Below are 25,840 nucleotides of genomic sequence, written 5' to 3' on the forward strand. Positions count from 1 at the left end.
GATTCTGCGTAAGCAAAGTCTGTTTCGAGCGTTTATTACTGTCGCTAACGCCTTCCTTGTAATCATAGGGCATGTCATTCAAATTTAATGCTTAATCAAGAGATTTCCCGTGGAATATACCAAGTCTCATCTGCGCCTTTCTCGCTCGCAACGAGTGAAGTACAGATATCGCGAGTGAAGTTGCAGCCCCTTGAGCTCTTCTTCCAACAGTTTCCGATCCCCCTCGTTCTCCCAGAGCTTGCCGAATAAATATTGCTCCGTATCTCCTACGCGCCCCTCGCCGTCAATCTCGCCTCTGAGGATAGCCAGTCGTCGCTCGTAAGCCTGCTTCTTGCACTTGAGAGTCTCAATCTTGTTGAGTTTGCGTTGTATGTCGTCCTCCGTATTCTCAATGTCGGACTCGAGTGAACTAGACGCATCGGTGGCGCGCGCGCTCGCCGCATGCTCGGATGGACCGGGCGTGCGAGCTCGGCGTTCTTGATGTGCTAGTCTACGCGGGGGATGGTCTGCGATTGTCTGGCGGGTCGGACCGTGTGTCGAAGGCGCTGGTGTCGATGGCGCTCGGCGTCTGCGTGTTAATGCCGGATCGCTCCTGGCTTGATTCAGCGGGTTCTCACTCGCTATCGCAGCGCTCGATTTGGCGTTCGGCATAGCTCCATTGCCCGTCAAGGTGGCACGAGAGGCTGAGTCTGAAGTAGCAGACTTGCCCGCGTGGCGTGAAGAGGTAGACGGAGCGGATTTCTGTGCTCGGTCGTGAGAATAAGCTCTATTAGCGAATGGGTTCGTCGTCGCCAGGGCTGGATAAGAGGATTTCTTGCCACGCGAACGGACCGAGCCCGAGGACGGCTTTGCTTGATCGCTCCCGCGTGAAAAGACATGCTGAGCAGGCTTCCCTGCCACGTCGTGAGAGGACACGATCGGAGCAGAACGCTTCCCCGCCTCGTCGCGCGTGGAGGAGGCCCGTGCGCCTTGTACTCTGTCAAGCGAGGAGAGTTGCTGAGAAGACTGGACCACGGCCTTGCGGTTCTGGGGAGTCGCGTTGCGCGCCGAGGAGATCGCAGGCTTCTTTGCTACGCGGAGCGGATCGACGTCGGCCTTGAAGACTTGCCTATGCTTGTCCTTGAATTGTTCGAACCCCTCGCACAAGATGCGCAGACTGGCTTTCGAAGTCTCCAGCTCCGCGGCAGAGTTCATCATGTCCATCTCGTTCTCCTGGAGCTCCATCTTCAGCACGAGCTCGCTGTCTCCTGGGTGTACCTCGCCGTCAGCTTCGCCGCGTACAGCCTCAAGTCGTCGCTTGTAGAACTCCCTCTGCCGATCGAGGGTAGCGACTTCTTGGGTGGCGCGCTGGATCACGTCGTGCAACTCGCGTATTTGAACCATGCGCTTAGCGGCTTCACTTGCGAGATCCGCGGGAAGCGGAGGTGGAGCCTTGTGAACAGCGAAGGGTGACGGTTCCGGAGGTCGTGAGCGCCTGCGGATCGCAGCGGTGCTGCGCGCAGGTGTCGCCGCTGAGCTGACATCCTGGGGCTTCTCCGCCTTGTCGCGCGAAGACAATAAGCCAGCGGAGTTCTTGTAGACGTCGGCAGAATCACTGGCAGCAGGAGTAATCGACTTGTTCCCTTTGCCGCGCGGGGAGATATCCTTGATCTTGCGATAGACAAGCGGCGTATATGTTGCGTAGTTCGGCGGGTCGCGTGAGGGAGCTTCTTCAATAGACTGCTTCTCTGTACCGTCCGAAGAGCTAAGATCAGAGGTCTTCTCTTTGATGTAGCGCGAGGGCTTAAGCTCGTCGCAATTCGTGCGCGATATGTTGATCTCGCGGGAGGCGAGTGGCGTCTTGAATGCGGAATACGGAGGTGGCGCCTCGGCTTGCTCATCGCGGGGGCACTGCTGGCGAGGTGAACAGTAGATAGGCTTGAAGTAAGGAGTGATGGCTGGCGATCTGTATAGTGTGCTCAAAGCAAAGGCGCGCGCTACAACGAGGGTCAGTGAAGCACTAGTCATCATTGAATGGTCAGACGTACCTATCTGGGTTGTCGGAAATGCGAACTCGACCGTTCGGGAGCTGATCACTCGCATTTGTACGTCGGTACTGCTACGAATCAGAAGGATTTACACGTCGAGAGAAAAGGAAAACGCACTGCAATAGCACCCCATAGCTCGCCAACTTATTGATCATGACGGCTGCAATCTGATCCATCTTCTCGTGGAATTCGAGCTGCGTGGGGTGGGGTAAGTGAACTGGCTGAGTGGCGTTCTGTTCGTAGGATGCACTCACCGTGACTCGAACGATCGAGCAGTCGTATACTTCGACGACGAAGCCAGCGCCGGTACGGTCGAGGTCCTTGCGATGAAGAGCCGCAAGGGCAGCGTCAGTCGTCGAGAATGTCGCGTAGAAGAGCTTGGCGCTCTGACTTGAGGGGATGATGCGATCGTAGTAGGGCTTGAGGCGAGCCCTGACGTCGTCCTCCGTCGGCCTCAGCTTCCCCTGTACGGGGTGCGGGCAGACCACGGCAATAGCCGCGCACCCGTCTATGTCGGACTCTTTCAGTTCGCTGAGAGTATCCGCCGTATACCACACGGCCGACGTCCGATGCGCTGCACAGCAAACAAAAGCCTTGTCAGTGCGTCGCATTGACCAAAAGAATGGCCCACGCACCATCATACTCGTCCTTGAAGTGAAGACAGAACTGCGTCGATACGCCACTGCCAAGGTGGCTACCAAACCGTGTGAGATGACGGAGGACCATATATGCGCCAGAGAGCTCTCGATAGGGTCTCCCATAGAGGTGGCGGTGGATGAGGCTGGAGTGGGCTTCTTCTCTACGGTTGTTGCAGAAGTCCTTCTTCCAGCCAGGGGCGCCAGCAAAGATCGGGGCAGGTGTGTCGTGGACCGTATGCGCAGGCCGCTCCATCGGCATATCCAGCTCCTCCACATCCGAGAACCGATCCATTGAGAAAAAGAGCGTGGAAGTAGAAGCAGAAAATGAGGATGTAGACGATCGCAGTCAACAAACTGCCAGCTGTATTTAAGGTCCCCGTCGAGCAAGGAGGGCGCTTTGCCGGCGGTCTGGCATGCATGCAAGAGTATGTTGTCATACACAAAACACAAGCAGCGTTTGCGGCGTAGTTCTTGTATGGTCAGCGCGCTGTGACCTGCGCCCTCCAATCAGCGCTGAGCTTTTATCAAAGACCTCAGTAGGCACTCAACCTTGGTATGACTGCGAGCCATGGTAGAAGGTCAGAAGCTCACCCAGTAGAGGATCGTTTTCTCTTCCGACACGTTCAAACCATGCGACCGTCATGCGGCCATCCTCGTCGAACAGCGCGGATTCAAACGCATCGAAGAGTCGAAGTGAGGCAGAGGGGGAGACACCTCACGATAATAGGGAGGATGGTATATTCGACTGATGCATCTCAAACATAAGACGGCGAGCGTGAATCGTGCATGCTGTCGTTGTCGATGTCCCGGATAGAAGAACGTGAGCACAAGGAAGACCATCATTAGCCGTCTCTGTAAGTATTCGCGACGCAGTGACTGGATACAAGACTAGAATTCACAGTACACGGGGGAGTGCAGGTGGTGATGGTAGAAAGCAAGAGCTGAGAAATTACCGGATTTGGCTGTAAGCTTCTGTCGCCGCACCACGTGGCAGGTGGTTTCGGCTGTTCCCGACGCCGGTTGGCGCGATGGATGTTGGACGAGCGTACTTAATATTATGTATTGCGATCTCTGCTTCGTCATATAGACGCTTTACGGTAGCTATCGGCTAAACTTCAGTCTATATCGTAGGGCTGCCAGTCTCCAAGTTATCCAATCGCATCGCTCGATGAACGTGGTCCTTAACCTGCTTCCTTCCCTCCAGACGTCACCCCATCCCCGGCCATGGCCTTCTCCAGCTCTATTGTCATGTCCGAGCCTCCGGATGTGCTCTCTGCCTTCGTCGCGCGCTCAACTGGACCATCCGAGGCTTCCAAGCGGCCCTTCGAGTACGCTTTCAAAGCGCCGCTATCAAGGTGCCGCGACGTCGCAGTAGGACCGGCGCTCGAAATGGCTGGTGCTCGTCGAGAGGAGAGTACTGCCCCACCTCTCTCCACGTCTGCTGCAGCGCCCCCTCTGCACTTCGCACCCGCTCCAAATCTCACGAGCACTGGCCGCACGCAAATCAGCGCCATCGACAGCGCGGCCGCCTCGGGCGCGCAGTCAACGAAGAGGTACCAGGCGGGGTGCCCCAGCGCGTACGTGATTTGAAGGAGAACGACGGCGAAGCTGGGTAGGTGGCGCGCTAGCCGAAGGACCGACTGAGCAACGAGGCAAAGGGGCATCGGGGAATGAGATCGATGAGACCGAGGAAAACTGCGAAGCCAAAAGCACGCGTTTGATGGAAGAATGCGAGGCCGAGGTTATGAAAGAAGCGCAGAATGAGAACGATGACTCACGTGTAGCACGCCGCACCCTCGACGAAGGCGATGATGACGCCCTAGATGAAAAAGTTAGCCATGAGATCCAACTCGAAGCGCACGCGCAGGCGTTATCGAAGCCGTCGGACATAATCCTCGGGCAAGACCGCCAAAGGTAAAGCGCATCCAAGGTAGAACTCACGGAAAGGGACGCGCCAGACACCTGCGGCGAGCGCCTGCGCATGCTCCAGAGGCGGAACACAATCATGGCTGTGAGGGTCGGTGAGCTGACTGCCACGTTCGAACATACCGAGAGTGCCGATGAGTATATACGCACCTGTGCAGTATACGTTCGTGCTGAAGAGGCGGAGAAGTGCAGTTGAGGACGAGTCGAAGCCCGTAGAGGACGTAAAGACATATAGTCGAGGACGCGGGGAAGCATGGTGATCAAGGTCAAAGCGAAGCGCGGTAGAAGACGTGTAGGAATGGAGTGGATCAATATATATGTCACAGCGCACCCTCGGCGACTCACCATATCGCGCACGCCGTGTTGGCGGTCTTCCATGCCTGAATAGCGCGCTGCTCGTCGGGAACGAGGTGCAAGAACTGTGGGTTGTGTGGCAGCTGGTCAAGGGATGAGCGTTCGGGAAAGCAGGCGCGAGAAGGCGGAGAATGTCGAGAGGGATCCGAGCTCGAGCAGAGCCTCAGAGGTGGTCGAGAAATGCATTGGCATGATAGGGTGATCAAATCCGGCATGTTGCCGGCGCACCAGCTGTACATTACACATGCCGCCAATGGAAGTTACTAGAAGAGCGTTGAGCCGGGCGCTTCGTGAGGGTATGAAAGTATACCGAGAAGGCCCGAGAGCGTGATCGCGGGTACGATCAGGACGGATTTCCGCTTCTCCCAGACACAGTAGAGGCGCCAGATCTAGGGCAAGAGTATGTCAAAAGATAGCGTCAGGACGAGAAGCAGAACCATGATATGACGAGGAGATGTGAAGCGTCGAGGATTCAGAGCGATGCCAAAGGGTGTAGCTTTTGAGAGACAAAGGAGTTCTCACCATGAACACGTCGGCAATGATCATCGTCGCGAACTTGAAGATACTGAGCGCAAAGAGGATGCGGTCGGTCGTGTCAGAGAAGTATACGGTGGCGTCCATACCACCGCGCCAAGACACGAATCCCTCAAATATGCGGACGAATGAGGTGATCCAGTGCTATGATGAGATGCGTCAAAGTAGGCAAAGACTCGACCAATGCACGTACTGCAGTCACCACCAGAGCGAAGAGCACATTGGCGTACCAATTGAGTATGGCCGAGCGCGCTTTGGATGCTGCGGCGTGCGGGGACGGAAAACGATATTCGAGGTATACGATGAGAGCGGTGAGCGTGAGGTAGACGCCATAGAACAGCGTCTGAACGCCGAAGGCAGCGAGCTTCATTTGTGCGGGGAGGCCGTTGCTCCCAGCCATCGAGTCGGGAACTCTCTAGAAGTAGGATGCGGTGCCAGCTCTTGCCTCGTCCAAGGTCTTATATGCCCCCAAGATTATTCGCCGAAAGCCGCAGCAGACCGTGATTGGAGAATGCGGAGGAGCACTTCGTACGTAGCTCGACTGCTTGAGTATAAGGACCTTGATGATCGACACCGGATAATGAGGCTGAGCACCATCTGTCTCCATCCGCATATCAATCGTCGAATAGTATCGCCCCGCTATGTGGCGCACGTCCGAAGGGCTGTGTTCATATAGGGCTTTGAATGTCGCGGGCCAAAGTGAAGGGCGTGAGAGTCTGTGCAGAAGCAATTGAGAGGGACAGCGCCAATGTTGAGACGCCCCATGGGCGCGCATAGCAGCATCTGATGGGCGGCGGAGAACACGCGAGTGGCGACGGAAGTTGCCGAACTCGGAAGTAATTTTGCTCCCGTACCACGTGGTAAATGTCCTCGGCTGTTTCCGGTGGATATTCGCAACTCCTGTCCTGCTTGAAACCGCGGTATGTAGGCAAATTGCAGGCCGTATATTGCCTCCTCATCTGATCCCACAAGGAGAGGCTTAATCCTGTATTGGATAGACTCATGGGTGCGACGCCTTGATCGCGGACCGATAGTCTATTCGAAGTAAAATCGTGCGAATGCCGCGGCGCTTCATTCGGTTCACAGGCAGTTGCGTGAGAACCGTCGGAAAAGTACGCTTCTTTCTAGCCATCATGAGCCGCAGAGGCCAACTGTTTGTCTTTACTCACTACGACAAGCGCAGCAAGCGCGAGATAGCCCTCGAACGCGAGTGGGTGAAGAAACATTATGGGGAAAGTACGTAGGCCGTTATGTAGTAGAACATGCTGTCCGATCTCCTCTGATCTTCCCTCAGCGCTCCCTGTGCCTCCAGAGATTGTGACCTTCAGGTCTGGCGAAGGCGGCCTGTTCAAAAGTCACTACAGCAATCTGCGCGGAGTACTTTACTGGAAGTGGCGCGCTGCGCCTCCTGGCACGATCATCGATCTCCCCGAGGACACCTATACAACCAACCTGCTCTTCAACGATATCATTCGTCGCGGCCCGGTGAGCCTTGACGACGAACCCATCGAGGGCGTATGCGCCTTAGCCGAAATGAGCGCGAAGTACGATCTGGATTACATTACGTTTCATTGCCACCTTCACATGGAGTGCGTGCACCATTACTTCTTCGAACAATAGCTGATCACTCGATTAGTGCTCATAAGGAAGAGTATCCGCTGGAGATTGCTGCGTACGCCCACAAGAATGGCCACTCCAAACTGCTGGACCTTTTCGCGCCTTTCATGATTGCAAAGACACCGAACGAAGTACGCAACAAGTTCCCGCCGGTCCTGTTTACGGCCTGGGTGCGTCTACTCCCCTATCTTGTATCCCACGGCTCTATTCCATGCTGACACACGCCGCGATCAGACTGAGTACGTCAATGCTTGGCGAGGCATTATCGAGGGACCAGGCTCGTGCAGCTACTCGAAGAACCAGGTCGTCATCTCGGACTTCCCGAACGGCAACTTGTCGTTCGATCACGACAAAGATAGCTGTGAGGCCATGGCGAGCATCGAGTCCGCCATTTATCGCACCATCGCGAAGCATGGTGTCGCGCTCTTGCTCAATCTAGAAGAGCTGAAGGAGGAGCTGGAGGAGATCGCGGGCAGGTGCACACACGAGAAAAGGTCCGTTCTTGAATCGAAAGTAGCGTGTGCAGCCATGGTAGAAGCGTGGATCTCACAAGTCGAGGAGAGAAAGTCAGCGGCCCCGTTTTCTGACTTTGTCAATGCGGTCGAAGCGTCGCAGTGATTCTTGGATATCTCAAAGTGTTTTTCTCCATGTACTACCTGCTCAGATTTGTTGGAAACTATCTTGTACTACCACATCGCGCCTGTTACTGTCTACTCATGAAATAAAGCTTTCTCGTTCTTGTTCCCTGCGCTACCGGAAGGCAATGTCTGGTAACTGAGGATCAGTAGCTGACTCTCTGAGGCTCAGGTGCGCTACACGACTCGCCAGCGCCAATGCACGTAACGGACACCAGCATCCACGTAGCCAATCTCTGTATGATTGTTGCACAAGCTATGCCCCGTCAAACAATCTCATCTACACCTCCCTCGCCTCAACGGACATCAGCCCGCTTGCGCGACGTCGCAGAACCTCCAGTTTCCCCTCCGCCAGCTTCAGTTCCCCTTTGTTCTCCGTGAGCTTCGCAGACAAAGCTTTCTCCGTGTCCCCCGAGCGAAGAGAACCTTTCGCCTCGCCTTTGATGACGGCTAGTCGCTGCTCGTAGGACTTCCTCTTCAGCCGCAGGGAGTCTATCTTGCGAGAGCTGCGCTCGAGATCGCCTTGTGTCTTCTGGATGTCGTCTAGGAATGGATGGACCGCACTCGCGGGAGGAGCAGGGTCATTTCGGCGCGCGCTCGAGCTATGCCTTGAGTCAGAAGTGGCGCGAGGCCTAGCGCGCCGCTCGTGGTGTGCTTGGCTGTGCTTAGATTGAGGAGACGCCTTCTCGCCACTCTTTCCATGACCGGTCAGGGTCGGGGTCGATGGTCGTGAACACGTGCGCGAAGAGTTGCTTGTGGCATCCGCAAGTCTGACTTCCGCGGCTGGTCGTGCATCTCGTGGCTTGTCGTGTTTCTCGACTCTCTTGCGCGTTGAGGAAGAGCCAGCAGACTTGACGTCCAGGTCGTAGGAGGAGATAGATTGGACATACCGATCTGCGGCGTCGCGAGGATTCATCTTCTCCGCACGGTGTGAAGGAGCGAAGTCGGAAGACTTTCGTCCTTTGTCGCGCGAAGAGGCATGCTGAGTAGCTGTCCCTGCTTCGCTGCGCGCAGAGGCCGGTACAACGGGCTCTTCGGGTTTGGGGCTCGAGCAGGTTGCCGCGGAAGACGCCTTGCCTTTCCTGCGCAAGCTGCCGTACCTCTCCTCGGCCGCGTTACGCGAGGGCATCGAGATAGCAGGCTTCCGTTCCAAGCCCCCAGAAAGTGCGTCTTCGGACCGCTTGGACTCCTTGCGCGCAAAGCCACGGCCACCCTCCGATGCGTGGAGCTCCGCTGCGAAGGTCGTCGGATCGCTCTTGTCTTCGTGAAGCGTGGCCGTTGACCTCTGCTCGTTATCCTCTGGGCATGTCTCGCCATCGGCATGGTCTTGAACAACAGCTGGACGTTCTTCATAGACCTTCCTCTTCCCATCGAGGCTTGCGACTTCGTGAGTGGCGCTCTCAGCCGCGTCGCTCATGTCGGGTAGCTCGGTCAAGCGCGTGATAGCTTCCATTGCCAGATTAACCGGCGCCGGAGATGTGACTCGGCGGCGAACGGACGGTGTCGGCCCCAAAGGACGTGAGCGCCTACGCGCGGGCGCGATGCTATACGTAGGTGGGGCATCCGGGACGGTCCCGCGAGGGATCCCGGGCTTTTCCTCGACGTGAATAGACGTCTGATACAAGTCGACGGGAGCTCCTTCACTGTCGCGCGAAGGAGCGATAGCAGATTTGTCTGATTTCTCGCGTGAGGTAGGATCACCATAGGCCATGCGTGGTTTCTCCTTGATCTCTCGGAGAACAAGTGGCGTCCGCGTTGCGCTATAGAGCGGAGGTGCGTCAGCTCGCTGGTCAGACGAACTCTTCTTGACAGGTTGAGGTCTGATGAATCGAAAGGCCGGAATGACTGCTGGAGATCTATAGAGCGTGTTGAGAGCGAATGCGCGCCCTGGAGAAGAATTGAGCGCAGTATAAGATGAGGCGGATACTACGACATACCCAACTGAGGCTTTGGAAATGTGAATTCCACGGTCCGAGAGCTCATCGCCTTGAACTTGGCATCGATACTGCGAAGGGTTAGAGGCGGCTACGTCACAGACACCGGCAAGCGCACTTCAGTATCACTCCACATTCATCCAGCTTGTCAAACATCGCGGTCTCCACTTCGTGTTTCCTCTCGGACGATTCGAGCTGCCATAGGTATGCTTAGCGAGCGATAGATCGTGTACCACGAATCACTCACCGTAACCCAGACAGTGGCGCAGTCGTAGACTTCAACGACGAGTCCAGCGTCGGTCTTGGTCAGGTCGTTGCGATGCAGGGCCGCGACAGCGGCTTCGAGAGTCGAGAATGTCGCGTAAAAGAGCTTGGGGTTGTGCTTCGAGGCAATGACGCGATCATAGTAAGGCTCGAGCCGCGCCTTCACGTCGTCCTCGCTGGGCCGCAGCTTCCCCCGCATAGGGTGTGGGCACACTGCGGCGATGGCAACACACCCATCCATTTCGGCTTCTGTCAACTCGCTGAGGATATCCGCGGTGTACCACACGGCAGACGCTCGCTGAGCTGAATTGGACGAGGTTATATCAGTCTCTAATGCAGACCCCGAAACTGGCCCACGCACCGTCATGTTCGTCCTTGAAGAGCAGACATAACTGCGTTGAGACACCGCTTCCGAGATGAGTGCCAAACCTCGTAAGGTGCTGAAGGATCAGATAAGCGCCGGAGAGCTCCTCTCGGTAAGGTTTTCCGTAGACGTGTCGGTGAACGAGGCTACTGTGAGCTTCTTCTCTGCGACTCTGGCAGAAATCCTTCTTATAGCCCGGTGCGCCTGCGAACACGGGCGTGGTGGCATGGACCGCGTGCGTACACCGTTCCTGCGGCATATCGAGGTCTTCCATGCCTGCCATCTGAGAAATTCGAGTAAATGAGTGGGGTTACAATGGAAGAGAAACGGGGACTGGGATGAATGGCCGACCATTGCGCGATATTTATACGATGCGCCAGCTTGGAGGCGCTTTGACAACGGAAAAGACAAGTAAGCGCCGGTCGACATACGCAAAGCGCGAACAGGGATTGTGGCGTGGCATTCGAATGGCCTTTGTGTGGTGATCTAGGATATTCAGTCAGCCTTGCATTTTGACAGGAAGCTCGACGTGCACCGCACCTATTTGGTCGAGGACCGCACGGAGCGAGATAGACGCCCGACGGTCGGAGCTTCGCCTACCTTCGTATATGACAACGGAGGTGGGGAGAAGGCATAATATCACAAAGCCAACAAGGCTGACATTAATCAACGCGGGACATCACACCAAACGGCATCGTTAACCCTTCAACCCGATCACAAACACGCTTGGGCAATTCGCGCCCTCCGCTAATAGTCGGAGTATCTCGCGCTTGCGCTCAAGAACAGTAGTGCCCCTCGATGCACAGCGTGTACGTCTCCACGATCTCCGTCGTCGTGCTCGCGTACGCGGTCGTGGTGGTCACGACGTTCGTGTCGGTAGTGGTTACGACCGGGTCTACGGTTTGCGTCGTCGCGCAGACCACGGTGACGCCAATCGTTGTCTCCTCGCGCTGCGGCTTTAATCAGCTTCGGGCCTTTTCTTCCCAGGCGTACAATCAAAGCCCAAAAACAACAAACGCACCTTCTCGGCCCTACGAGTTTGCTGCGGCGGATAGACGTATGTCGTCACGTCCACCGTCTTCGTGCTGTCATCGTGAATCGTGCTCGTCACGCCCGGTGCCGTCGCCGTCTCCGTGTTCGTGCCCGAAGCGTAGTATACGCAGCCGTAATCCGTCTCCGTGGTAAGGGTGAAGTACTGCGCGTTGTCGGCGGCGGGCGCGGCGATGACTCCGATGGCGGAGAGAGCGATCGTTGCAACGGAGAGGGCGAGGAACTTCATGGCCAACAGAGGAGAGGGCTGGGTGGCGTCTGAAGTGGATAGTGTATGATACGTGAATATATAGGCGCTAAAGAGGTTCGCGCCGGCAAAATAACGAGGCTGAAAGAGCGAAAGTGGATGGGAATCCTGGCGTCAAAGTCTATGGCGCGGCCGCACATCAGCTGTACTTAGATCTCGACCATGCGAAGGTTTGGCGCCTTCAGCAATGAAAGCAGGTGCCAGAGACATAGCTCAAGGATCTTTCGATGCGGGCGTAGTGCACCCGAGCGGAAGAGCATATCGGCGTCCGCGAGGGAGCTTGTAATGAGCACGAGGCGCTGGATGTAAAGATACTTCTGGATGTGGATCTGTGACTGGAGTACTACGCAGGCCAGTCTATGATTAGACTATGTACGCCGGCCAAGTAAGTGCCGGAGGGGTCGAGGGACATTATTGTGAGAGACAGCGGTACTTGACGACAAGTTCACGCGATGCCTGAGGACACGAGTTAGCAGTCCATACTTCTGTGCGGCGTAAGCGCCATATCTTCTCGGAGGGAGCGGAAAAGGTCCGTACTATGAGGTCGGATTCTCGAACATCCGAGAGATGTATGACAGAGATGACGATCGTCTCAAGCTACAGAGGTCGAAGACAATGCGAGAAAGGCGCCAGCGAACATGAGCGTCGGTTCCAAAAGGCTGAACACCACGTGTCGCGATCGCGTGCCGATATCACGCACACCGTGACACGTCACGGTTCGAGTTCGTATCTCAGTTCCTTCTCGCACGAAAATTCCTTCAACTACCACTCCCAATGAAGTATAGAGGTCTAACTCTATCAAGTCTATAAAGACAGCGCAGACTAGGCATATAACCAAAGACACTTCTAAGATCGCCCAATTATCTCAGACCCGGTGGTGAGGGGCACAAGCCCGTCATCTGCATCCAGAACTGGACGAGGGACAGGCTTCGCCACTCTGCATATGGCATGCTTCGCGAGTTCGAGACAAAGGCCAGTCATGAGATGTTTCTTGATCAGATCGTATGCCTCCCACTCGGCGTGCTGAGGGACACGCAAGACACGCCTGCACAGCGGGCACATCGGGGTCTGACCGAAGTGCCTCGCCGCCACATGAGCGCAGAGAATGCGGTACGCGTTCTCGTCTTCAGTGATGAGAGAGACGGAGAACCGACATTGCATCCACGCGCAGTGGCGCTGGCCGATCTTGACATGACAGTCGTAGTCCCCATCTCGCAGGCGGTGCTCGCTGATGCGCTTCTGGCACAGGTCTCGTTCCAGGTATGCCTGGCATGAAGGAGGCGGAGATCCTGCGATAAATATCTGCTTATTCTCGGGCAAGGCCATCTGATAGAAGCGGAGCAGTCCAGCGAGGTCGATGTCGGGCGAAAAGACGACTGTGCGCAAGGGCGACGCGGGTCCTGCGAACACGGCGAGGTCGGCGCGTTTGCGAATTACCCCAGTCATGAGATCCAAGTGTTCGGGCAGAACTCTTGACGTCGGCGGTAATATACGCCACTGTTCGGGTTCGGGGCGTCGGGGTGGGTGTTCAACGTGGCGGAGGGGGTGTCGGACGTGGCGTGGCGGGGGCTGGTCTTCATAGCGTGGAGGCGGATTTTCAGCGCGGTGTTGCCAAGGTTCCGTATGATGCGCTGATTCTGTCCCATGCGCCGATTCCGTCCTAAGTTGCAGCGGGGCAATAGTCCTACGTTGCGGCGGGTTTTCAATGTCGTGTCGCGTCGGATTACGCACATCGAGCCCTGCGCTATCATACAGTTGAGCTACGCGGATGCGAGGGAGAACTTGTGGACGCGGGGGAGAATTGGAATATCTGAGACTCACACTGCGGCGCTCGTTGGCGAAGACAGGACTCCAGGCATCACGGACAAGGGTAGAGTGGCCGAGCGTGGATCTGGAGACCGCGGTCGCATGATTCCGAGGACAGGAGGCAGAGCGATCGGAATCGACGGGCCTGGGACGTGAGGAGATTGAGGTAACATTCCACTAGCTGGTAGCGCGTAGAAGCGAGTAGGTTCATTTCGAGTGGCGGCAGGAGATTGAAGAAGGTTGGCGTGATATGGTGTAGCTGGATCAACGCGAGACGCGTTCGTGCTATGCAAGTCGTGCTCCAAGTTCGCCACTGGCTGCCTCTGACTTGCGGACTGTCGCCCCAAGGTCGCGGGTAACTGATCCCAGTCTTGTCGTCCAGATGGCATGATCCCAGGTGGCTAGAAGGGTAGACGATAGAAAATATAAGTGGGAAGCGATAGGCTCTTCGGAAGGTGGGCGGCAGATTTCGTAGCGCATTCATCGAGTTATATACCCGGAACGACATAAGCACCAGGAACAATAACATGTGAGTCACATCAGATCTTCTTCCGTGCGATCAGCGTTGAGTCGGTCACAGCGGCCATGATACTCTATGCATGGTCATTGTGTTGGACAACGCACCGCCATCTGCAGATCAGGAGGCCGTGATATGTCCAGAATCAAAGACAAAGGAGGAGCGAGCTCGAAGGCAGACAATTTATGCCCGGACCAAGTGGTATTCGACCGTGGAATTGGTCTTTTTCCATACGACTTTGAGAATATCGCAAAGAGCAGAGAGGATAGTGCAGTGGGCAAGGTCGCCGATTATGCTTGGAAAAAAGTCGATCGTGGCAGACGCTCCGTGGGAGTGGCATGCGCCTGAACAGTGGCGAGAAAGTCGAGGGAGTGAGACCTGGTCCAAGCTATGAGCATTGACCTCCCACAAATGTATGAGAAGCATTGCAATTACATCAGGATGAAGAGGTCGCGGCGTGCAGGAGCTACCGCATGAGGGTCAATGGGAGTTGCGTTCCAGAACGGGATGCCATGCGTGCTCGCGTGCCCCTATCACGCTGGATGTGACGCGTCACAGTTCGGGTTTACATTTGTCACAATTCAGCCTCGCATGTTTGTAGTTCGACCTTGCTCTTGAGCGAATATACTCAGAGCTTCCTCTCTCTATATCATGAAGGTAGAACAGAATCTTCAGGATCACGCTCGAAATCAAGATCATACGGCAGAGCGACCCATCGCTCAAACTCGGAAACGCGGCGCATCTTCACCTTCCACGATCCCGGGGTCCGCACCCAAATTCGGGCGAGGAACAGGTTGAGCCTTCTCAAGCGCATATTTTGCCAGTCCCAAACAAAGCCCGGTCGCCAGATGCTTCGCAATCACATCATACGCCAAAAAGCCGCTCTCCTTCGCGATCTTCAACGCGCGCTTGCACAGCGGGCACATCAGCGTCTGGCAAAAGTGCGTCAGCGCCATATGCGCTGACAACGCCCTGGGCGCCTTATCGTCCCCGACTTCATGAGGGACGACGAAGGGACATTGAGCCCACGCGCAGCGGCGCTGCCCGAGCCCGACGTGGTAGTCGACGCTGCCGTCCGCGCGACAGTGGTCGTGGAGACACGCGCGGCACTGGCGCTCCCTGAGCACCGCGGAGCACCATCTTCTCCGCAGATCGCGGTCCGTGCGAAAGGTCCTCTTCGCCTTGGGGAAGTCGAGGCCGTAGAACCACAGCAGCTCGCCGAGGTCGATGGCGGGAGAGAAGGCGACGGTGGGCAGGGGAGATGCGGGGCCGGCGAAGATGGCGAGGTCGTCGTAGGCCTCGAGCTTGGCGGGGGTGATGAGGTTTATGTGCTGGGGGGTGATTCTTGTCGTCGGGACCGTTATTTGCCATGGTGCGGTCTCGCGGCGGCGTGGGGCGTCTTCTGGGATGTATGGTGTGCTAGAATGCGGGTGAGCTGGATATATGCCAGAGAGAGAGTACTTACACCGCGTCGTCTGTCGGTGCGTCCAGAGCAAATGCCAAGGGAAATTCGGATGAGCCCAAGTTCGTGTACTGAGCGGGGCGATGAGAGTCGTGCTGTCCGGCGTTGACTCGTCTAACTGAGGTGGACGGTGCTGCAGATCGCGGCTGCAGGATATCAGAGAAGTGAGGTAGAACAACACGATTGGGCCGGGCTGAGTTATGACTTGCGGAGGGCTGGTTCGTGTTCATCGAGCGTTGGTGTCCGGAAGACATGAGGCCTGAGAGTCTGAGAGGTGGGCGATAGGAGCGGCGAGTGGCGAGCGTTGAGCGGTTGGTCAGTCGGCGAAAGAATTGACGGATAGCGGTACCGTCTGCGCGTCCTTATATAGGCATGACCAACCATCCATATTCTGAACAACAGACGTCTGAGTCACATCAGAGTTCATTCATGCCTCCGAGTGCGATGTACAACAACACGTCACAGCAAGTCCTCTTGCATGTTAAGTTGGGTATCAATGTGGATATGGTCATACAACAGAACGACGCGCCTTCCCTTGTTAGCTCAAGCTATGTGGCGATGACCTCCAAGACCTACAAGGTCCCAACAGGCGCAGCTTCAGGACACCTACGACAACAGAGCAACACATCACGACCAAGAGAGCGAAGGTGTGTCAGATAGAAAAAGAATACAGTGGGCTCAGGAGCTATTCCCTGGATAGATGATCAAGAGAGTAATGAGTACTGCGACACGGCCTGTTCGACAATTCGTCCGAACGTGAAAACACTGGCAGGAGATTGAGAAGAAAAAATATTCTCAGCGTCATCGAGAGGATCAGTCAGTAACCTTCAGGAGAGACAGGGATGACCGAGATGGAGGCCGGGTGCAAGAGGGTTTCGCTACTCGAACTCCTCGGACGTCCGCAATGATGGGATCACCACGTGGGACGCAGGCGATGGCAAACATGGAACAACAGATTCGTCGTTGTCCCGCGCGACGAGCACGACGTCGAGCTCATCATTCACCACGTTTCCCCCGTCCACGAGACGCTAACTTATTCCACCATCTCGTCTGCAGAGGCGCGATCGACCGAGACACACCGCGACTACGAGTCCGCGACGCCGCGCACCGACACCGGTGACGTCCGAGTCGACGACGGCTTTCATCTCCGGCCTGCCTGACATCGAAGCGGAAGACGTGCGAGACGGACGCCGCGTGCAGAGCACGGGCCTTGACGCGCTCACTGACGGTCTGCGCTAACAAAACGCGAGGTGTGTTCCGGCGGTGTGAATCTTCTCGCGCGCACGGGCTCACCGACACATCCCAGATCCACCTATCGACGCGTCGCATCTGCCCATCTCCGCCCTTCTCTCCATCCCCAAGACCCCTCCCACAGACCCAGCATGCCATCTAACGGCGGCAAGTCCCACACGACGCCGCAGAAGCTGCCCAAGCTCTTCCACAAGAACCGCGACCGGTCCAAGTCCCTCTCCGCCGAGGCCACCGTCAGCACCACTCGCGCGTCCCCCACTCCCCTTGATACTACCCCTCCCCCAAATGCCGGCCTCGAATCAGGCGAACCCACACCCCGTCCCGCGGACGTGGGCTCCCTCGCCCTCTCCGACGAGGACTTAGCAGACGCAGACACGGACGACTCGCCTGTCATCATCGAGTCCGCGCCCTCGCCCCCACCCATACCCCGCCCGCGCACGATGACGCGCGCAGAACGGCCGCGCTCCGACTTCCAGCCCGCCACTTCCCCGCCGATCCCCGTCTACGCGAGTGCCTCGTACGCCCCAGGCACTACCTACGCGCACGCGAACAGCCTGTACGCATCCACATCAAGCACTGGCTCTCGCCTGTCCGTCACGGACCTCCCCTCACGCCTCTCCGGCTGGTTCTCGCACATGACGTCCTCGTCCTCGGCTTCGCCGCCGCAGGTGCTTGTCTCCCCGAGCAAGGCCTCGCCCTCGAAGCGCGGAATTCTGAGCAACAACGCCCTCATGACTGCCGCGCGCCATGGGAAGAGCTCGCTCGACAAGGCGATGCGATTCCTGCTCGACAGCGATGCGAAGCCGGACGGGTGCACCGAGGACATCTGGATCATGGGCATTCAACACCCGGGTTTCCCGCCCGTCGAGGGGCTCGCGCCCATCTCTGACTTTGGGGAGCGGCCGTCTGACCTCGCTGCGCGCCCCCCGAACTCGCGCACGACGAGCAGCGACCGCCTGTCCCCCGTCGAGGCGCAGTTTAAGCAACCCCCTGCCTCACCTAAGGAGAAGGAGAAGCGCTCGTCCATCATTCGGTCGGCAACCAAACGACGCTCGCCGACGATCTCTGGCGCCATTGGAGGCACTGGGTCCCCTCCGTCTTCCTTTCATGCACCAGCGTCACCAACGCGGGGCTCAATACTGGGCATCTCGCCCTCGGCGCACGCGTCGACACCCTCCCTACAGCCGTCCGCTTCTGCGTCCTCTGTTGTGCTTGCTGGCGGCATCGCTCTAAGTGTCGACCCTACTTTATCACCGACTTCTATAGAAGCCATTGCTGCCGCATCGGGATGGCCGCAGGAGTTCTTCAGCGATTTCGCAAGTCGATTGTACGTATCATCTCTTCACTGGATCATTTCCCATCCTCTTCTTCCTCCAACCCCTCTCCTCCCCCCATCCTCCCTCCGACCCAACCCACCCACTAACCCACCCCTCCCAGATGGCTCACCTACCGCTCCGGCTTCGCCCCGATCCGCGACATGGCGCTCGAGGAGCTCGAGCCCGTGCGGGGTGTAGAGGACCTGGTCGCTGCGATGGAGGCATTCTTGGAGGCGGAGGAGATGAATGGTGAGTAGGGCTCGGGTTTGGGATATTCGGCCCTTTCATTGAGCACGTACACAGGCCACGATCTGGATCTGAACGCCACGCTCGGGAGGAGCGCGTCGGGCTCGAGCCGCGGCGTGCCAGACGGGAGGCGGGGATCCCTTCAGGATTCGACGCGCTCTTCGTACGATCCGGGGCGCGGCATCTATGTGAACCCGCTTCCAGACGTCGTGCGCGCGGACGACGCGGCGGATACACCGTTTACGGATGTCGACGATGGACCCTCATATCCAACGGGGAGCATGAAGCGGTGGTGGAAGGGGAAGGAGGCGATCGGGGCGGGGGCGGCGACCGATACGGAGGTACTGGGGAGACGGAGCGTGAAGCGGACGAGTCCGGCAGGGAAGGAGAAGGTGTGTTGAGTTCTGCTTAGGCTTGGGGTTCCATCGGTTGTATGCCGCATTGCGGGCAGTCAAGCCCAAGAAAACCACGGGAGCGACCAAATGGCTGACGCGGGATTGCAGGAACCGTCGAAGGGGGCGCTGTCGACGTTGACCAGTGCACTCACGGGCAGGCGCGGACTGACGAGCGATGCGGGGTGGGGATGTATGCTGAGGACGGGGCAGAGCTTGTTGGCGAATGCGCTCGTGGTCGCGTGGATGGGCAGAGGTGCGTGCTAATCCGTCCCCGCCTTGACCCTCGTCTCATCCTGGGCTGCAGACTGGCGCCGACCAGATGCGGACGCGATCCTCGGTCGCGGGCTCCCCTTCACCTTACCATCCCCCACTCCCGACGCAGAGCCTCGCGCACCTTCTACCGACGCCCGCAAGTCCCTCGATCATCATCATTCTCGTCAAGGCGTCGAGTACCGCCGCGGCGTCGATCACCGCCACTACCGAGAAGCGCCCCTCTCCGTGCATGACCTACAGCCACCACCGGACGTGCGGCCCCCGCCCGACCGTCCCGCACTCGCCCTCACGCCCGAACACCAAAGCCTCGCGCTCTATATCCACCTCATCTCGCTCTTCCTTGATTCTCCCTCGCCGTCCGCGCCGTTCAGCGTGCATCGCATGGCGCTGGCGGGGCGGGCTCTAGGGAAGGATGTCGGGCAGTGGTTCGGGCCGAGCACCGCTGCTGGGGCGATCAAGGCGCTTGTCAATGCGTACCCGGACGCGGGGCTGGGCGTGGCGATTGCGGAGGATGGGGTGGTGTACCAGACGCAGGTGTTTGGCGCGAGCCACTCGCCTCGGCTGGTGCAGCAGGAGAAGGCGTACGCGTCGCAGCCGCACTCGGTGAGTGGTGTCATACTATAGAAGCGAGCGCGAGCGCTGACGAAATGTTTCTGTAGCCCCACTCGACGATGAAGTCGCATAAGCAGCCCGTTCCGGGGGCGCATGGGCATCACCATCGCGGGCAGTCTTCGTCGCACAGCCACTCGCCGTCGTCGTCCTACGGCCACGCGCCGAGCTCGTTCAACCGCCAGCAGCCCTTCTCGACCGGATCCTCCGCCTCTTCCCGCTCGTCGCACCAGCTCAGTCCCTCGGCTTCGTCGTACACTTCGTCTCGCACGTCCTTCACGGGCACGTCTGTGATGTCGGGTGGCAGCCAGCGCGGCACGAACAAGCGGCGTGAGCGGCGCGACGACACGTCCTCGCAGGCGTCGAAGCGACGGCAGAAGGAGCGCGAGCGCGAGTGGGGCGATCAGCCGGTGCTCGTGCTGCTGGGTATCCGACTGGGCTTGGATGGCGTGAATCCGATATACTATGATACCATCAAGGTGAGCTCTTTCCGTGTGCGAGAGGTGGAACATGTGTCGATATCCCTATCTAGCAACTCTACACGTTCCCGCAGTCCCTGGGCATCGCGGGCGGGCGGCCGAGCAGCTCGTACTACTTCGTGGGCGCGCAGGCGGGGGATCTGTTCTATCTGGATCCGCATCATGCGCGGCCGACGGTGCCGCTGCGCGAGGTGGGGGAGGTGAAGATCTCGGCGGTGAGGTGTCTTCATCCTTCATATAAGGTCCATACTCACTCTTCGCAGACACCTCCGGCTACGCAAACGGCGGAGGCTGTGGACTCCCAGGATGCGCTAGCGCCTCCGAAGGAAGGCCTGACTAGGTCAGCGACGACGGCGGACAAGAAGCGCAGCAAGAAGGAGAAGCGGCTCTCGTTCGACACGGATGTCGAGAAGAGCGATGCGGGCGGGAAGGTGTCCAAGCACAAGCGTCGGCACTCGCAGCATCTCGCGGCTGCCCTCGCGAATGCCTCCGCGGCGTCGTCGGCGTCGTCAACGTCCTTCCCTGATGAGCCTACGCCTGTGGCGGCACCTCTTCCGCCGCCCTTCATCCCGCGGGAGCCGGTGGATGTGCCGCTCCCACCGCATAGCACGGCGCCGACGTTGCCGCCGGCGTTGGCGGCGCATTATCTCGCTGGGTATACTGCAGGTGAGTGCTATGATATGTCGTGGATGAACGTGTACTGACGGGACTAACAGCTGAGACGCGCACATTCCACTGCGAGCGTGTGCGCAAGATGCCGATGAGTGGGCTCGACCCGAGCATGCTCATTGGTTTCCTTTGCAAGGATAGGGCAGATTGGGAGGACTGGCGCACTCGAGTCTCAAAGGTATGTTGATTCAATCGGCGAACGTCCTGCCTCTTACGATCGTCTTCTAGCTACCCAAGGCTATCTTCGCCGTGCAGGACGAGCCGCCGAATTGGATGCCGTCGGACGTTGAGTCCATGTCGGACGAGCTCATCTACGACGACGATGAGAGCGAGATGACCGACGAAGAGGGAGAGGGTGCCGAGTTCGAGGGCGAGGCTGCGACGAACCCGGTCAAGCCCAAGATTGACGCTCGTCGTCTGTCGGAGGATCTTCCGCTGGATGACAACGACAACGACAGCGAGGCTACTTCGACTTCGCGAACGGAAGACGAGGACAATGTGGACCCAGTCACGCCAGGTCCACACGATACGCGCTTCGCCATACCGGAGCCGCAGGGCAGGGCGAAGGATATCTGCGACGACATGACCATCGACGATCTTGGTGGCCCGGGTGACATTGCAGACGACTGGGTCGAGCCTTCCCCACCACCGACGCGACACTCCTCCACCACCTCGCCATCCCAGTCGTCCCCTCCTGTTGCATCTCCGCCCTCGATTGCCAGTGCACCATCGTCAGCATCGTCGTCATCTCCGCCGCCGTTGTTGGCGAAGAAGAAGACGAAGCGTAAGGACAAGAGCAAGGCGGTCCCGGTCCCTCGGGTGACCATCCCGTCTGACTCTGCTCCTGTCGCCTTCCCCCGCTCTGACGCCAAGGGAGAAGAGGACGATTGGGCGGAGAACGACGAGGTGTACTATAGCGCACGCGACAACGAGCGCAGCGACGACGCCTTCGTCAACGTCCACGTCAAGCCGAAGGAGCGTCGAATGCACACCGCCCGTGCGCGTGACGGTGGGCGTACTCAGAGCGGAGGCGTACGCGGTATCATGACCGAGTCCTCCTCGTGAGCCATATTACCCTTCATGTAATCCTTTCTGTTGTTGTCCAATATCCGCGTCGACGTTCCATGGGCGCGTCGCGCGGCACGACTTTCTACTTATCTTATGTTTCCAAGGCGGCGGAGTCCGTTCTGTTTTTCGTTCTGGTTGTTCATGTTGACGTATACTCTTACCATCTTACCTGTTCCCCATGCCCCGCTCACTGCCCTACGCGTCAAGACTCTACGCAATAGTGTATATGTGTATATATGCCATGATCAGCTCAATTTCTAGGTACATTCTAGATACCCAACCAATGCATACCTGTTCTGTGTCACCTAGCCCGCAGCGCGATGCTCCTGGCGCTCAATGAGGTTTTGAGCTCGGAGACGATGGAGAAGCTGTGAGTACATCGGCTACTTGAGTTTCGAGACTGACCTCCTCAATCAGCTACAGCTTATCTCACGATTCGCCGTCGCGAATCGCTACTCAATCCAGGATTCCATAGAGCATCATAAATTGCATAAGTGTCGTTCCCGTCGTGATCTCGAACAATGAATGCGAGGTCGCAGACGTGCGTCTTCTACTTCATTCGACTACTGGACTACACCTCCCGCGATCATTCGCCACCGTCCTTCTCGCGCGCGCGCAAGCGTCCTTGAAGAACTTCAGGTCACCTCGTTTGGTGCTCAACTCGGTCCTGAGATCGTGGAGATCCTTCGTGTACTTGTTCTTCTTCGCGGCCGCCGCCCAGAGCTTCTCACGAAGAACGGTCTCTTCCTCCACAGTTTCCGAGAACACGGTGAATGTACTTCCGCTGGCCGCACTGTACATGGTGACACGGCCGTCTGACGTCCCCCGAGCGCTCTCCTTCTCTTTCTCTGCCAACACTGCCAACCTACGCTCGTACTCCGCAATCTTGGCCTTCTGCTTCTCAACCTGGAAGGTTGTAGCCGCAACGAGGCGCTCGATCTGGTAGATCTCCTCCACGCGCGCCGCGGCTCGGTCGTGCTGGTCGCCTTCGGGCACAAGCGACAGGCTGCTGCTGACCACAGAGGGGGAGGGGGAGAGGAAACTGCGAGGTCGACGCGCGGGTCCGGAATCGGCTGAGTTGGGCGGGAGTGTGGGGATAGACGAAGGAACGGATTTGGAGGACAATGTGGACTTGGCGTCCTCGTGGACCAAGGTGTTGGTGCTCTGGGATTGTATGCTGTAGCGCTTGTCCTTGGGTGGTGGCGTGGGCTACGATTAGATGTCGGTGCGAATACTTGCTCGGGAAGGATCATACGCACCGGCGTGCTTTCTCTCTCATCGTTCCCCTCGAGCTGCGCCTTCACTAAGATTCCAACAAATGACGGTGTAAGCCCTGGCATGTTGTTCAAAGTCGCGGTAATGAACTCGTAGGCTGCCTCTCATGTCAATTACAGGACAGGAGAGTTAGTAGATCTCTTCGCACCATCTATCGCACCTCGGAAAAGCAGTTGCTTAGTCCGCCCACGCATACCTTGTCTCATCGCCATTTGATCTCTGACAAGTGAGCAATCATTTCGGTGCCGCAATATGATGACGACGCACCCAAGGGGCAGCACTCGACGGATTCCCAAGTTCCGCAAGTTGTCGTGCGTCCAGAGAATGTCGTCCAGCTCAGGGTCCGTCTGCAGCATCGCAGACATGAGCCAACTCTGTCAATTAAACGACGAGTGAAGATAATAATTACCGTGACATCCACCCTCGTGCAGTCGAAGACGTCAATCACGAAGTCCTCCGCATTTATTAGACCTTTCGCATGCATCGCTTTCTCCACGGTCTTGAAGGTTGCGTAGAAGAGCTTGGGATGATGGCTCGAGCGGATAATTCGAAGATAGAAGGGCTTGAGACGCTCCTTGACGTCGGCTTCGTCCGGAAGCTCGTCGCTCTGCCACTGCGTAGGATGGGGGGTTACTACAGCGATTGCTCCGGATCCGGCGATCGCTGCCCGATCAAGATCGTTGATAATGTCCGCGGTATACCACACGCCGGCCGTCTCGAGCGCTAGAGGATAGTATCTGTGAGTGCGCTGTTGGATTTGTGGCGACCAATGCGCGACACACCTATCCACTCATTGGGGAACACCAGGCAGAACTGCGTGGCCAAACCTTTGCCGTACCATGCCCCGAGATTCCACAGGTGCTGCAGTATCATGTACGACCCGATGAGCTGGTCGTTGTATGGCCGCCCGTATACATGGCGATGCACATGCTCCTGTCCGCACTCTTCCTCCGGGCGGCAGCAGAAGTCGCCTCTGCGAACCCCGCGATAAAGCCCGTCGAAAGTCCCGCCACAATCCTTACGCCTCGAATCGTTCTTGGACATTTGTGGCGAGGCGCGATTGGTGGCGAGGCAGTAGATTGACGATGAGGGGAGTTTGTGGTAAGAACAGCGATGGTCGGTGCGGAGGGAGAGGAAGGGGGGTACCTAGGAGCGTCGAGTCTGCGTTAAGTTGAGGTTTTAAGGCGCGGCGATGGTGGTAGGACCTATGGTGGGGAACAAGGTTTGCGCGTGTGTGTTGAATGTAGGTGGCCAGTGCGCAGCTTCTCGAAGCCTGAGGCCGGTCGTAGCACGGGGGTCCGGCTTCTATACTGAGATTGAAAGGAGAGCGCGGCGGTCGGAGGGGAGGCAGGGACCATGCGCCGACCAGGAGGCGTAGCGTGGGAGGTATTGCGAGAATGGAAGATAGGTGGTCGAAGACAATAGAGAGGCGACTCGGAAGGCGTCCTATGCTACCATGGAAAGTATATGCAGCTCATACAGCCGCTGTCACGACGGCAGTCCAGCCTACTCATCCAGCTGCGGACCGGGCACATCCCCCTCGCGACGCACCTTCACCGCATCAAGAGGGCGCCGTCGCCTATATGCGCGGCATGCGGACAGCATGAGGAGACAGTCGGCCACTACCTGATGGTGTGCCCGGCGCACGCACGACATCGCCAGACGGCCTTCACGGGGCTCGGACGCAACAGACACTTGCTAGCACACTTGCTCAACACCAAGGACGGCATCGCAGCTTTATTCAAATACATCGCGCTGACTAAGCGGTTCGCCGCAACGTACGGAAACGTAGGAGGCGGGGAGGAATGATAGAGACTGGGCTCGAACGCGCTCGTTGCGATTCGCGCAGATGAGTGGTTAGAGGGAAGCAGGAGTACCAACGAAAAGAAGTCCCATTGTATTATGTCTACCATAAGGCTCGGCCTCACAGGACAATAAATGGGACACCAAAAAAAAGGCGTCCTATACCACGCACGTCCTTGACTGACCTGCCAACGGTGGAAGGCGCGCATTTGTTCATGAGCTCATGGTAGCCATGCCTGAAAGCGTAGGCAAGGACTTTGAGCGGGCGTTTCCTGTATAGCAGGCTGTCCACGTCATTAGCAAGTGTAATACAACAGAGGATCGCACGTACTCAAGATGAGTGTAACACATATTCATTGCAGGCCCGACGCGATACTTCTCGGACGCTTCGGCCAGAGTGTACAGTTCCTGGAATGGTAGAGGGGCGAGCGAGGGTATACGACCGGGGTACACGTGTCGAAACATGAGCTCGAGCGTGTCCCCGTCTTCAGGAAGATCTGCAACATCGCCCTCCGGAGCGGCGAGGTCGACAGCGAAGGGCCCATCCGTGACCGCGCGCAGATTGGCACGGTGTATGTTGAGGAGGATATGGTCTTTGGACCTGAATACGACAATATCCTCGCCAGTCGAGCAGACTGAGATGAGATCAGCCATTACGTTTTCGATGGAAAAGGTCTACGTACATCTTTCCGACTGCTTTGGCAGGGAGTCGTTCTCCGAGGGAGGCGGATCTGAGGTGCTAGGCTGCGCCGCCATGGTAGATGAGAGGAAGATTACAATGCCTTGAGGCCATTACGACAACGCCCGTGAATTGTGTTAGGCGCCGCGACATTCGCACGAGTATTTTGGTTCAGAGGGTCTCGTCATCGCACCTAGCGTAGTTCTGAAGTCAGACAAGAGGTCGAAGGTGTACAAGAAGGAGCTCGATCCTAAGGATTGGCAAGCACAGTAGGTATCCGACCCTGGTGGTGGCGGTTGCAGAGCTACGAACGACCACCGGAAACACCCGAACATATCAGCCATGTGTCCGAGTTCGGCATCTTTTGCATGGCATGCGAGTTCGAATCGTAAAGGCTCGATG

The 25,840-nt window shown here is 57.5% G+C and overlaps 11 protein-coding genes across 11 annotated transcripts; 3 read left to right on the forward strand and 8 right to left on the reverse strand.

The window, feature by feature from the left end:
- Positions 1–40: 40 nt before the first annotated feature.
- SCHCODRAFT_02693099 (uncharacterized protein) lies at positions 41–2,957 on the reverse strand (the record flags this gene model as incomplete). Its single annotated transcript, XM_003026862.3, has 5 exons — positions 41–1,976; positions 2,028–2,095; positions 2,145–2,221; positions 2,282–2,601; positions 2,663–2,957. The coding sequence occupies 5 exons, from the start codon at positions 2,955–2,957 to the stop codon at positions 127–129; spliced, it is 2,610 nt and encodes an 869-aa protein (XP_003026908.1). The 3' UTR covers positions 41–126.
- Positions 2,958–3,707: 750 nt separating this feature from the next.
- Positions 3,708–6,267, reverse strand: SCHCODRAFT_02752820 (uncharacterized protein). The gene is made up of 9 exons (XM_003026861.3): positions 5,673–6,267; positions 5,468–5,623; positions 5,256–5,334; positions 5,174–5,208; positions 4,937–5,028; positions 4,742–4,761; positions 4,607–4,674; positions 4,444–4,484; positions 3,708–4,360 (listed from the first exon to the last, which is right to left on the reverse strand). Exons 1-9 carry the CDS (start codon positions 5,877–5,879, stop codon positions 3,847–3,849), a joined length of 1,212 nt encoding a protein of 403 aa, XP_003026907.2. The 5' UTR covers positions 5,880–6,267; the 3' UTR covers positions 3,708–3,846.
- Positions 6,268–6,585: 318 nt separating this feature from the next.
- SCHCODRAFT_02641402 (uncharacterized protein) lies at positions 6,586–7,855 on the forward strand. The gene is made up of 4 exons (XM_003026966.2): positions 6,586–6,715; positions 6,774–7,068; positions 7,116–7,266; positions 7,331–7,855. Exons 1-4 carry the CDS (start codon positions 6,613–6,615, stop codon positions 7,712–7,714), a joined length of 933 nt encoding a protein of 310 aa, XP_003027012.1. The 5' UTR covers positions 6,586–6,612; the 3' UTR covers positions 7,715–7,855.
- Positions 7,856–8,263: 408 nt separating this feature from the next.
- SCHCODRAFT_02555105 (uncharacterized protein) lies at positions 8,264–10,629 on the reverse strand. The gene is made up of 6 exons (XM_003026860.2): positions 10,291–10,629; positions 9,913–10,232; positions 9,784–9,860; positions 9,669–9,736; positions 8,622–9,618; positions 8,264–8,514 (listed from the first exon to the last, which is right to left on the reverse strand). Exons 1-6 carry the CDS (start codon positions 10,574–10,576, stop codon positions 8,397–8,399), a joined length of 1,866 nt encoding a protein of 621 aa, XP_003026906.1. The 5' UTR covers positions 10,577–10,629; the 3' UTR covers positions 8,264–8,396.
- A 440-nt stretch (positions 10,630–11,069) lies between these two features.
- On the reverse strand, positions 11,070–11,839 carry SCHCODRAFT_01163577 (uncharacterized protein; the record flags this gene model as incomplete). The annotated part of the gene is made up of 2 exons (XM_050341141.1): positions 11,315–11,839; positions 11,070–11,249 (listed from the first exon to the last, which is right to left on the reverse strand). The coding sequence occupies exons 1-2, from the start codon at positions 11,570–11,572 to the stop codon at positions 11,070–11,072; spliced, it is 438 nt and encodes a 145-aa protein (XP_050197569.1). The 5' UTR covers positions 11,573–11,839.
- Positions 11,840–12,436: 597 nt separating this feature from the next.
- SCHCODRAFT_02591371 (uncharacterized protein) lies at positions 12,437–13,785 on the reverse strand (the record flags this gene model as incomplete). The annotated part of the gene is made up of 2 exons (XM_003026859.2): positions 12,437–13,334; positions 13,412–13,785. The coding sequence occupies 2 exons, from the start codon at positions 13,783–13,785 to the stop codon at positions 12,437–12,439; spliced, it is 1,272 nt and encodes a 423-aa protein (XP_003026905.1).
- An 847-nt stretch (positions 13,786–14,632) lies between these two features.
- SCHCODRAFT_02517826 (uncharacterized protein) lies at positions 14,633–15,629 on the reverse strand (the record flags this gene model as incomplete). The annotated part of the gene is made up of 2 exons (XM_003026858.1): positions 14,633–15,332; positions 15,379–15,629. The coding sequence occupies 2 exons, from the start codon at positions 15,627–15,629 to the stop codon at positions 14,633–14,635; spliced, it is 951 nt and encodes a 316-aa protein (XP_003026904.1).
- Positions 15,630–16,334: 705 nt separating this feature from the next.
- Positions 16,335–21,988, forward strand: SCHCODRAFT_02555114 (uncharacterized protein). Its single transcript, XM_050343706.1, has 11 exons — positions 16,335–16,625; positions 16,682–17,953; positions 18,064–18,191; positions 18,246–18,580; positions 18,692–18,836; positions 18,888–19,459; positions 19,516–19,944; positions 19,998–20,159; positions 20,208–20,610; positions 20,661–20,791; positions 20,842–21,988. The coding sequence occupies exons 2-11, from the start codon at positions 16,758–16,760 to the stop codon at positions 21,676–21,678; spliced, it is 4,338 nt and encodes a 1,445-aa protein (XP_050197570.1). The 5' UTR covers positions 16,335–16,625; positions 16,682–16,757; the 3' UTR covers positions 21,679–21,988.
- A 248-nt stretch (positions 21,989–22,236) lies between these two features.
- On the reverse strand, positions 22,237–24,000 carry SCHCODRAFT_02517907 (uncharacterized protein; the record flags this gene model as incomplete). The annotated part of the gene is made up of 6 exons (XM_050343385.1): positions 22,237–22,890; positions 22,941–23,053; positions 23,105–23,175; positions 23,224–23,303; positions 23,366–23,679; positions 23,739–24,000. 6 exons carry the CDS (start codon positions 23,998–24,000, stop codon positions 22,237–22,239), a joined length of 1,494 nt encoding a protein of 497 aa, XP_050197571.1.
- A 148-nt stretch (positions 24,001–24,148) lies between these two features.
- SCHCODRAFT_02693106 (uncharacterized protein) lies at positions 24,149–24,765 on the forward strand (the record flags this gene model as incomplete). Its single annotated transcript, XM_003026964.2, has 2 exons — positions 24,149–24,186; positions 24,462–24,765. 2 exons carry the CDS (start codon positions 24,149–24,151, stop codon positions 24,763–24,765), a joined length of 342 nt encoding a protein of 113 aa, XP_003027010.2.
- A 57-nt stretch (positions 24,766–24,822) lies between these two features.
- SCHCODRAFT_02094629 (uncharacterized protein) lies at positions 24,823–25,756 on the reverse strand. The gene is made up of 3 exons (XM_003026857.2): positions 25,443–25,756; positions 25,091–25,394; positions 24,823–25,043 (listed from the first exon to the last, which is right to left on the reverse strand). Exons 1-3 carry the CDS (start codon positions 25,513–25,515, stop codon positions 24,881–24,883), a joined length of 540 nt encoding a protein of 179 aa, XP_003026903.2. The 5' UTR covers positions 25,516–25,756; the 3' UTR covers positions 24,823–24,880.
- Positions 25,757–25,840: the final 84 nt, after the last annotated feature.

Source organism: Schizophyllum commune, assembly GCF_000143185.2.
Source record: "Schizophyllum commune H4-8 unplaced genomic scaffold SCHCOscaffold_13, whole genome shotgun sequence".
NCBI lineage: Eukaryota > Fungi > Basidiomycota > Agaricomycetes > Agaricales > Schizophyllaceae > Schizophyllum > Schizophyllum commune.

What these genes read in the sequence shown, in the direction of transcription:
- SCHCODRAFT_02555105 (XM_003026860.2), bottom strand. Translation starts at nt 10,576, where the DNA reads ATGGCAGGCATGGAAGACCTCGATATGCCGCAGGAACGGTGTACGCAC. An exon ending in CTTCAAGGACGAACATGACG is followed by an intron (nt 10,233 to 10,290) that starts GTGCGTGGGCCA and finishes CGTCCAATTCAG; the next exon opens with CTCAGCGAGCGTCTGCCGTG. An exon ending in CCTCGCGACGCCGCAGATCG is followed by an intron (nt 8,515 to 8,621) that starts GTATGTCCAATC and finishes ATGCACGACCAG; the next exon opens with CCGCGGAAGTCAGACTTGCG.
- SCHCODRAFT_02641402 (XM_003026966.2), top strand. Translation starts at nt 6,613, where the DNA reads ATGAGCCGCAGAGGCCAACTGTTTGTCTTTACTCACTACGACAAGCGC. An exon ending in GAAGAAACATTATGGGGAAA is followed by an intron (nt 6,716 to 6,773) that starts GTACGTAGGCCG and finishes ATCTTCCCTCAG; the next exon opens with CGCTCCCTGTGCCTCCAGAG. An exon ending in CATTGCCACCTTCACATGGA is followed by an intron (nt 7,069 to 7,115) that starts GTGCGTGCACCA and finishes TCACTCGATTAG; the next exon opens with TGCTCATAAGGAAGAGTATC.
- SCHCODRAFT_02752820 (XM_003026861.3), bottom strand. Translation starts at nt 5,879, where the DNA reads ATGGCTGGGAGCAACGGCCTCCCCGCACAAATGAAGCTCGCTGCCTTC. An exon ending in CACGCTCTCGGGCCTTCTCG is followed by an intron (nt 5,209 to 5,255) that starts GTATACTTTCAT and finishes ACGCTCTTCTAG; the next exon opens with TAACTTCCATTGGCGGCATG. An exon ending in CACGAACGTATACTGCACAG is followed by an intron (nt 4,675 to 4,741) that starts GTGCGTATATAC and finishes CGACCCTCACAG; the next exon opens with CCATGATTGTGTTCCGCCTC.
- SCHCODRAFT_02094629 (XM_003026857.2), bottom strand. Translation starts at nt 25,515, where the DNA reads ATGGCGGCGCAGCCTAGCACCTCAGATCCGCCTCCCTCGGAGAACGAC. An exon ending in GCCAAAGCAGTCGGAAAGAT is followed by an intron (nt 25,395 to 25,442) that starts GTACGTAGACCT and finishes ATCTCATCTCAG; the next exon opens with TCTGCTCGACTGGCGAGGAT. An exon ending in ATGTGTTACACTCATCTTGA is followed by an intron (nt 25,044 to 25,090) that starts GTACGTGCGATC and finishes TGACGTGGACAG; the next exon opens with CCTGCTATACAGGAAACGCC.
- SCHCODRAFT_02555114 (XM_050343706.1), top strand. Translation starts at nt 16,758, where the DNA reads ATGCCATCTAACGGCGGCAAGTCCCACACGACGCCGCAGAAGCTGCCC. An exon ending in GTCCGGCAGGGAAGGAGAAG is followed by an intron (nt 18,581 to 18,691) that starts GTGTGTTGAGTT and finishes GCGGGATTGCAG; the next exon opens with GAACCGTCGAAGGGGGCGCT. An exon ending in GGTCGCGTGGATGGGCAGAG is followed by an intron (nt 18,837 to 18,887) that starts GTGCGTGCTAAT and finishes CCTGGGCTGCAG; the next exon opens with ACTGGCGCCGACCAGATGCG.